The sequence below is a fragment of the Pteropus vampyrus genome, unplaced genomic scaffold (assembly GCF_000151845.1).
Source record: "Pteropus vampyrus isolate Shadow unplaced genomic scaffold, Pvam_2.0 Scaffold137, whole genome shotgun sequence".
Classification (NCBI taxonomy): Eukaryota; Metazoa; Chordata; class Mammalia; order Chiroptera; family Pteropodidae; genus Pteropus; species Pteropus vampyrus.
The window spans coordinates 2,763,629-2,773,493 of NW_011888918.1; the positions used below are offsets into that span (position 1 = coordinate 2,763,629).

The 9,865-nt window shown below is 34.0% G+C and overlaps 1 protein-coding gene across 2 annotated transcripts in view; it reads left to right on the top strand.

Moving 5' to 3' along the window:
* The window catches only part of DCP1B (decapping mRNA 1B), a 63,297-nt gene that overhangs the window by 7,624 nt on the left and 45,808 nt on the right, over positions 1–9,865 (top strand). Inside the window, exons 2-3 of one of the 2 annotated variants that reach the window (XM_011367805.2) lie at positions 1,317–1,357; positions 5,184–5,311. In XM_011367805.2, coding sequence (XP_011366107.1) covers positions 1,317–1,357; positions 5,184–5,311 — 169 coding nt within the window. The remainder of the gene's footprint in view (positions 1–1,316; positions 1,358–5,183; positions 5,312–9,865) is intronic. The other variant, XM_011367806.2, reaches the window with a different exon arrangement.

Below are 9,865 nucleotides of genomic sequence, written 5' to 3' on the forward strand. Positions count from 1 at the left end.
GTGAACTAAGGCAGTGGTTCTTACATCGCATGCATCCAAATCACCTGGGTAGCTTAACAAAATTGAGAGATTGCTGGGTAGTTTTCAGTTCAGTAGGTCTTGGGAGGGACCCAATCATTTGCATTTGTAACAAGTTCCCAAACAGTGCTTGCTGCTGCTGCTGCTGAGGGGACCCATTGAACTAGGGGACCAGTTGATCTATGAGACCCACTGAACTACACTGACCAAAAAGATTGCTGAGATTACTTGAGCTTGTGAAAGAATTGTGCTTCCATTTGTGTGTGTGTGTACCTTTTAAAAATTATCATTTTAATATGATAGCTTTGTTCTTAAAGAGTGTATTTTTCACCAAAATTACACAGTCTTGAACTTTGATTTTGGTAATGAGTATTAATAGTAAAATATTGTGAAGTTGAATAGAATGCTGAAATTAAACCGTGTAAATAGCAGACATACATTTTAATTTCTGAGTTATAATAGTCCAATTACTAGTTAATCAAACAAACAGGTACTTAAATTTTTTTTTAGAATGCAGTGTACCAATGAACATTTTTGTTAAGGCCTGGGCTCCTGCCTTTGTTGAAATGGAAAAGAGCTTTTCCAAATGAACTAAAACGATAGCTTATCATTTTAACTTTACCACTTCTCCCAGTTTCTTTCAGGCAGATTTTTCGTGTCCTAGCTTGGTAATGTTTCTAACTTTTTTCAAAAATCAGAACTTGACTCTAAATATTACACATCCAGTAGTGCTTAATTGCCTGAAAACTACAGCACCATTGCTGTCTTCTATGTAATAGTCAAGTAGAGTTATTGGCAGCTATCTGCTCTCTTAGGTGACAGAATAAAACCAGTGATTTCTGCAGCTTGCCATATACCCAGTTCAGAGGGTAAATGAAAAAAAAGGCAGCACACTTATTATAATCACTTCTTTCTAATGAAATCCACGGAGCACATTTATTTTCTTATTGTTTCAGCCAGAAGGAGCTATGCAAGTAGAATGCTTCTATACAATGAGTGCTGTCATTTATCACTGTATTTGGTAAAGAGAAATAATGATGGTTTATTTTGTAAACGACGAAAGGATGAGGACTGCATCCTGCTGCTTAGTCAGCAGAGCCACAGCCAGGCAGAGAACCTTTTTTTCTTTCCCTAAGAATAACCCCTCTTAGATTAGATGTTGCCTAGGTTTGGCCCTGTTGGAAACTAGGTAGAATTCCTATTCTGTAAGAAGTTTATGTTCTCTAACCTCTGCGAATGTTTATTATTGATGGAAAGAATATACATATTTCACTGTGTGTTTTGTTTTTATTTTTTAGGAGAAAACTGATGTGGAAGGAACCTTATTTGTTTACACAAGGTATGAGTGTTTTACTTTTATAAAGAAACTGACGGTCATTCTTCTTTAATTGTATTTTTATTTCAAAGAGAAGTAAAAGAACTGAATCTTTTAAGTTTTTAGTTGACATAAGGAAGGGAATACTAAGTAATGTCACCTGGAATAGTGTGAGGCATACTAATTTAAACTTCAGTATATAACTTAAACGTCAATATAGATGAACTTAAATCTTTGTATTCTTTTAAAAATAGTATTCAATATTCTTTACTTCAAATGAATGGTACAAAGTTCTTGAATATAATGCATTGGCAAAGAACTAGAAGTAACCTATGAAGAATATTAGGTTATTTAATCAACAATCAAGGGTTTTATTGGTGTCTCCCTACCACACCCCTGTCCTTGACTCTTTAAAGACTCATGATTCAGGATTAAAGATGTCTTTGAGTCTTCCAATTGTCTAGTTAATAGAGTATGTTTCAGGTTAGATTTAATAAATGCTTTAAATTAATTATTAATAAATTTAATAAGCTTATGTTATTAGTAATTTATTTTAGATATTGTTAATATCACACATGTACACAGACATATAGTATTAAGACATATTGTCTTAATGGATGAACTTTTTATTCACATATAATGTCATAGCTAAAGTCCATCACCATCAATCGGGATACAAAGATAAATACAAAGACCTACTGCAAGCCCTTCCAGGCCTAATACACGTATACAAGTATATTTTTTCACATGTACACTCACAGTTAAAGTTGAACCACAATGTAGGTAGGCTATCTGAAGTGCCACTTGATAGGTTATAAGCAATGAATGGGCTGCTGAGATTGTGGAAGGCTTTACAAAGTTGATAAGTCACGAGTAGGCCTCGAGAACAAGGTAGAACTTGCATAGAGAGGGAAAGGTCAGTCTCAGTAGCAAGCATGGCATAAGCAGAGGCGTGGAATCTGTTGTGATGAAGACAGTAACATGAGTCTGGTACAGAGAGTTTATATTGGCTTATATTAGTTAGAAGTTGACAGTGAGGGTAAAGAGATTTTGTTGGCTTGGAATGTCAGACTGAGGATTTTGAAATTTATTTTCTTAGCAGTATAGCAGTATATAGTCACTGGAGATTTACAAACTGGAGTAATAGAATTACGACAAAATGTGTGGAGAAAGTCGATGTGTCAGCATTATGAGGATGCATTGGTTCTGTAAGATGTTGAGTTAGGGAAGGACATTGAGAAGATGATTGCAGTGGAGTAGATAGAAGTTGAAATGGAAAGGATTTACTGAAAGACTGCATATATAGAGGGAACGGTGAAATTTTCAAAATAACATTAAGATTTTGAAATGGAAGACTGAGAGAATGACACAATCATTGGCAAAATGGAAAAATAGGAGGTCAAGAATCTGGTCTGAGGATAAATTTTCATTTTATTTTGAAATAATGATTTTGGAGTGGTAGCAGGGCATTCGAATAGAGATGTCTAGCCACTCACAACAGGGTCAGGGCTAGAGATACAGAGTTTGGAGTCATCTGCATTAATTTGGTAATTGAAACCATGAGAGAAAACATGTTCTCTGAAGGAGAAAGTGTAAAGAGGAAGGCTAATGGTTGGTTTTGGAGCCAGCAAGGATACAGAGAAGAGTCAGACATAAAAATAAAAGCAGAACTAGAACAGTACAAAGAGGCCATTTGCAGGCACAGCGCAAAAACGGTTTGGAGAGAGCACAAGTCTGTGTGTAGGTGGAAGCAGCAGTGGGGGTGGAAAGAAAGGAAAGGATGGGCAAGGCCATTGGAGTAGCTAAGGAGAAGGTCAGTTTATTCAGTTTCAGAAAAGTAGTGGGAGTGCCCAAGAGTCACTGGCTATTTTAGTTTACATTATGTTCCAAAACATTCCAGAAGCATCTGAACACACCACCAAGTGAATTTATTCAGTAGAGTATAGACTACTCTTGAGAATTCTGAAGTGTGAAAAGAAAACCAAATGATTGAACTCTACTGTGGGACAAGCTCACTATGCATTCTCATTTATTTCTCGCAAATATTATTCTTTTGAGAAGTAAAAGAAAAGATATGTTAATATGCATTAATGACTAATTTGAGGGATTTTTAGTAGGGTTAATTTTTTTTCCAGTACAGAAGAGTAAAACAGACTGTATGAGCATTCTCTCTTTTGTACCCAAACCAAATGTAGGTTTGTATTTTCAAGTACTTCCTAATTTGAGTTCATAATGGAGCTGTCAGTTAAACAAATCAATAAATTGAGAAATAGATTCTTCCTTATTCTTAATTTCTTCCTCATATCTAAGTCCTCAAGAATAGGAGCCCTTCTTCCCCCTCCCTTCTTCCTTCAGGGAGGCCAACTTCCACCCCTCTGCCATATTCTGGTATGTTGAGGTCTTTCCTCTGTAGAGAATGACAGAGAGCTCATAAAGATCAGAAGGGAGTTTTTAGGTACAGATAATGGAGCTGTCAGTGATATCCCGAGCCTATTTTATAAGATGATATAGTACCCACACTATTAGAGAGGTGAGATCCTGTTGTGATAATGAAATACTTGAAGAGTCAAGTTCTGATTCCGTATAAAAACACCTAATCCTATTTTAAAAATTATGTTCTTTATTTCCTCCCATGTTCATAGAGACACCCACTGGTGATTTCTGAACTTGACACTTCCAAAGGACCCTCTGTCAGAGATCTTTGGAAGTCAATTTTCATTCTTCCTCAGAATTTAAGTTGAAATGGTTAACATGATTATTTCTGGTTTTGATTATATGCCTACCACCACTTTACCTCTTTGTAAAACAAATTAGGCAAGGATTGCCTTCTGTCATTTTTTAAATTGGAGGGCTCAAAAGGGTAAGTGGTAATTGTAGCTGTATTTTACTTCTTTATCAGCATCAAATGGTTAGAGGTGAAATAAAACTAAGATAAAAATACCTTTTCTTCCTATTGCTCATAACATTTCTGTGGGTTTGTTACCCTGGTGCCCTAGTTTAGAGTTAGTAAATGAATTCTGTTTCTTTTACTTTCAATGTGTAAGCATGTGGTGTTTCATTTGTCACCATAAGTTGCATTGTTGAATTGCCGTATGGCTGTCACCCAAGGGTAGACAAATGCACATGTAGTTGTTAGAATTTATCCTCTATAATTTTGGTTCTTTTTGTCTGACAGCAAGTAGTACTGAAGGTTTATTGAATGAAATGGAAAATAGTCACTAAATGCCACATTTTTACGGAGGAAAACTTTATAGTTTATCTATGAATCTGTTGCTTTATATTAAAGGAAACAAAATATCTGCTCTTTGCATTAAATTGTATAAACTTTTATCATACTGTATTTCTTCACAAGTTCATTGACCAGAGTTGCATTATTTCTCTAAAACATTTTGCATCTTTCAACTTCAGACCAACACCAAGATTTTTTATGAAAAATTTCTTTATGTACTTGTGATGTACACTTTATATTAACTATCAAGATCCTTTAAAGATATCTGTTCTTTTTAAAATAGTAATTACCATCTCTGCCTTAAAGGAATTTACAACCTAGGTAGGGAAACAAGACACACACACACACACACACACACACACAATTAAGTAAGTAGGACTTGATTTTACCAAAGGATCAGTAATGACAATCATACTGCACGTGTTACATAAATTAGTAATATTAGTGCCGTTAGCCATTAGTGAAGAATCATTGCTTTATATGTGTATAATCTGCTTGTACGAAGCTGTACATACATACAAAAAAGGTCAAAGACACATAGGAATGTAGTTATTATACTAAAAGTGTACCGTACTGAACAACTTGTCTTTTGATATCCTCCCTACCCCTTGTGATTCTTAGGTCTGCTTCTCCAAAACATGGGTTCACCATTATGAATAGGCTGAGCATGGAAAATAGGACAGAACCCATTACTAAAGACCTGGATTTCCAGCTCCAGGACCCTTTCCTTCTCTACAGAAATGCCAGATGTGAGTCTTTCTTAACGCATTGGATAGTTTTATTTCTGCATTTTGGCCAGATATTTAAAATTGTACATGTGTTTGTGTTTAGTATCAGTAAGCCTAGGGGTCAGCATTGGTTAGCCAGGGAAATGCATGCCGCATTCAGGGAATAGCTTCTTCTTTGGGAAAGTTTAAATGAAAACAATGTGAATATGGGGATGCAAATACTGAAATTCTTGTCTACTGCCGTGAGACCACTTTATAGTGTGAACCCATCCAAGCTTCTAAGCCTGGGCAGGGCTGGGTGAGGAGTTCTGGTCAGGAGTCTGCAGAGGGAGACATAGGTGGTGCTGCGGAACACAGAAGTAATGATTCAGCTGGTGGCGCTTTTTTCGTGTGTGTCATTTCTGACTGAGCCTTCTGATAATATGTTTGAGGGAGACTGCTGATATTCTAGAAGTGCCATCTTTTGATTATATAGTTAATGAAAAATAAAAGTCCAAAGAGTTTTGGTCTTTAAGAATTTCGTAACACTGTAAAGTTGAAGTTATATTAGGTAACTAAATGGTCCCTGTCAGATTTAAAATGAGGTAGCAATCACCTATCCAATGTTCTGTCTCTATTTTACTCTCGTATCTTATCTGACCACTTGTGTTGGACTGTAGGCAGCCCAGAGAAAAGTTGATGAAAAATATATAAACTGCAGGGGTATCTCCATATACAGAAAATGAGAGCATACTAATAAATATATAAGATAACTTTCAAAAAGACCTTGCAGTTAAATGTTTTCATACATTTTCCCCCACTCTTTGAGCTCAATATACAACAATTTGCCTACTGTATATTATTCAGCGTAATCTTAATAATGAATGTAATACAAGTAATATTTAATTTTTAACCCCAATGAATTGTTTTGAAGTAAATATAACATCATTTTAATGCTATATTTACTTATATTCACATATAATTAAGTTATCATGATAGGTGGTCATCCTATTTAGAAAATGTTTAAATTTTTATGAGAAATAAATGAAAGCTATTAAAACTAGTATGACTTACTAATGGTAGGTCTCGTAAAGTGATAAATTTAGTAATATGGATAGATATTTTGTTTTCTATTCCTATTTCTTTGCTGGAAGGTATAGTTTAATCAGTTGTAGCTTGTAGTTTGAATTGTTTGTATGCTTATAGTAATGTTAGGTTTTATTTTCTTTTTTGAGATTATTAGATTCTATTTCAAATTAGTATATAATTCAAATCCTAATAAAATAACCACATACATAAATATAAAATAAATGAATATTAGTGACTTATAATAATCATTTTGGTAGCTTTTATTTGGGATAAATACTTGGTCTAGTATAGATAATATTTTAAGTTCCTATTACAATATTATATATTATATCATGTTCTATACCAAAAATATAAAAATATAAACTTTATTTGATAGGAAATACTATTTGGATCTAATAAACTTATATTACACTTCATCTCTGTTCTAGGCCAATGTTGCCTACTGTGGTAGTCTAGCTGCATGAAGCTATTGAGCACTTGAAGTGCGACTACTCAGAATTGAGCTGTACAATGAGTGTAAAATACACACCGATTTTTAAAGACTTAATACAGAAAAAAATGTAAAAAATTTCAATAATTTTATACCGATTTACCTGTTGAAATAATATTTTAAATATGTTGAGTTAAATAAAATATATTAAAATTAATTTCACCTGCTTCTCTTGATTTTTTTATTTAAAATTACATATGTGGCTCACATTTGTGGTTCACCTGATATTTCTATTGAACAGCACTGTTCTAGTCATTTTCATTTATTGTACCATATTTCATAATCACAACTTCGTAGGGTAAATATTTTCATGCCATTTTGCAGATGAGAAAACTGAGGCTTAGTGAGGTGACAGACTTGACAGAAACCCACAAATTCTGATTTCAGTTTCATTGCTTTTTTACAAGTACTGTTCTCTCCACTATTAACATGAATGCAAATTGAAGGCAGACTTTGGGATGCATATTAAAATGTTTCTAGTGAATTTCTATAAGAAAGAAATGAAATCAGTTGTATAATAAAGAATGGAAGGGAAGAGATGTGTTTATTTTATGGTTTGTTTTGTTTTATTTCCCTCTTAGTATCTAGTACTGATTGCCTTTGCCGCTACAGTCAGTGGTTTTAGTTTAGTTCATTTGTAAAAAGCCTTTTCAATGTCTGACATCAATGATTCAGAAAAGGCGTTTACCCCAGTTGCTTTCAGAGTCTCAAATAAATCCCAATGTTTTTAAATAATTCAAATACTTTATAATAATTACAGATGGTTTATATGTTCTCTGATGACTATAGATTCATTCATCATCCTTTGGACAGTGAACACAGCTTACTGAGGACTGGTTTTTTTAAGACTCTACCCTCAAGATCTGTATACTGAAGAATCTCTCTTGGTATTTCACTTTGGCTTATATATGACATAGGCCATATTTGGACATTTCAAGTAGACAGAGGGTGAATTTTCTCATGGAGTTTTTTAGATTCACTAGGTAAAAAAAAAAATTAGTCCTAAGGAAATAGGTATCCCACTCTTGAACTGGATGAATTTAGAAGAGCAAAATAAGTAAATACCTCAACCTTTCTTCATTTAATTAGAAGATATTTAATAAATAACTTTGAATTTTGACCAAACAAAATATATGGTGTTGTTATAGTAAAGGATTTATAGTTTTTTAAACTTGGTTGTAATAGGATTTGACCCATATAAGCTTTAAAAGTAGATAAGATCACTTTTAAAAGTTAGGACAAAAAAATTCCCTTATTCAACAATTTACTGAGCATTTACTGCCTGCCAGGTACTATGTCAAGGCTTTACATGGGTTATTTAATCCTTATAACTTTTTCTTGGAAATACTGTTATTCTTGTTTTATAAATGAGGAAGCTGAGGTTAAGGGATTAAGTACTTACTGCAGCCCATGATGATTTTGAGATAGAAACAGCATTTGAAATGAGAAAGCCTAACTTCAAAACCTCAGGTTCAAGCAGTGAAAGTACTAACACATGAGTGATGTGTTTGAGCAAGGTTTACTTTTTAAGAAATACTTAATCTTTTTAGTGTACACTCCAAAGTTAAAAAAGCAAGTTCCTTTTTTAAAAAAGTTGCAAATCTATTATATTGCAGTTATTAGAGAGGAGACTACCAAAAACTGATGTAACATAAAGCTGGATTTGACTTTTTTTTTCTTTATATCATTCCCCTTTACTAATCTTTGCTGCATTTTCCATTTCACAACTAAATAAGATTTTGGTATATGGAGATACATTTTAGAAATACATTTTTCCAAATATATATCATAATATTTAAGATAAGTTATAGACAGCAATGACAGGTAGATTTCAGAGCTAGGCCGACAGGCTGAATATATCATTGTCTGTGGTTACAGAATTAGAATGAAAACCTTTTGAACTGATTGATTTCATCAAAGACAAGCCTGGAGCTTAGAGCAAATCAGGAAAGGCAAAATCAAGGTATTTAGGATCAAAGCTGTTTTAGAAAACTCCTCGGTTTTAAAGTGAGTTTAACATATTGGATAGTTTTGTATTCAAAAAGAAATGCAATTTAAACTCTTTATTGATATTTGTGGGAACTGGGAAAAACTGCTATAAATAATGGGAAACAGTACGTATGTACACTGAATGAAAATGATAGTTATAGATATCTCTTATCTTTAAATATACCATGTCTTGGAAGTTCCCTTTTAAAATGATTGCGGACTTTTGGTTGAACATGGCAGATTGAACACTTCCTGAAACTATGGAAATGACAGTAAAGGGGAAAAAAAAAGACATAAACCCACAAGGGTGGTAGATGCATTTCATGAAAACGATGGAGTAGACGAGAAAGAAGAAGATATGCTATGTAGCTTTATTGTTCACAGTTATTAACTTTGCCTCCCTGCAGAGATTATTATCGCTGCTCTGTTGATGTCAGACTTGACTATATGATTTGGTTTCCCCTCACCCCCACTGACCCCTCCAGGAGGATATTATATGGTCACCTTTTTGAATTCAAATATGGCTGTATGAATTGCTTTGACCAGTGAAATGTGTCACTTCTGAGCAGATACTTTAAGAACTAGCTCATGATTCATCATCTCTCTTTTTCTTCTGCTTTGATGACTAGCGGTATTCTAGGTAGAGGCTGCTGTGTCAGCCTGGGTCCTGGAATGAAAACATGGCACAGAGGTAAAGGTAACCCGTGATGAACATGTACAGTGTATGAGAAATAAACCTTTGTCATTGTAACCCATTGAGATTGTGGGGTCGTTTGTTACTGCAGCATAACTTAGGCCATTATGAATGATACACAAGCCATCCAGGAAAAAAAGGGTTCAAACACAGAATGGAGGTAAAGGAATTCTGAGAATAATGGTAAAGAAGAATCCCATAATGAACCCTATGCAATTAAACTAAAGATCAGTCAGTCTAAATCAGTCAGGAAGGGTGACCAAGAAAAAACTTACAATTGATAGTTTGAATCTATTGAGACATTTATAGTTCCTTTTAAAGAGAGTTTGGTGAT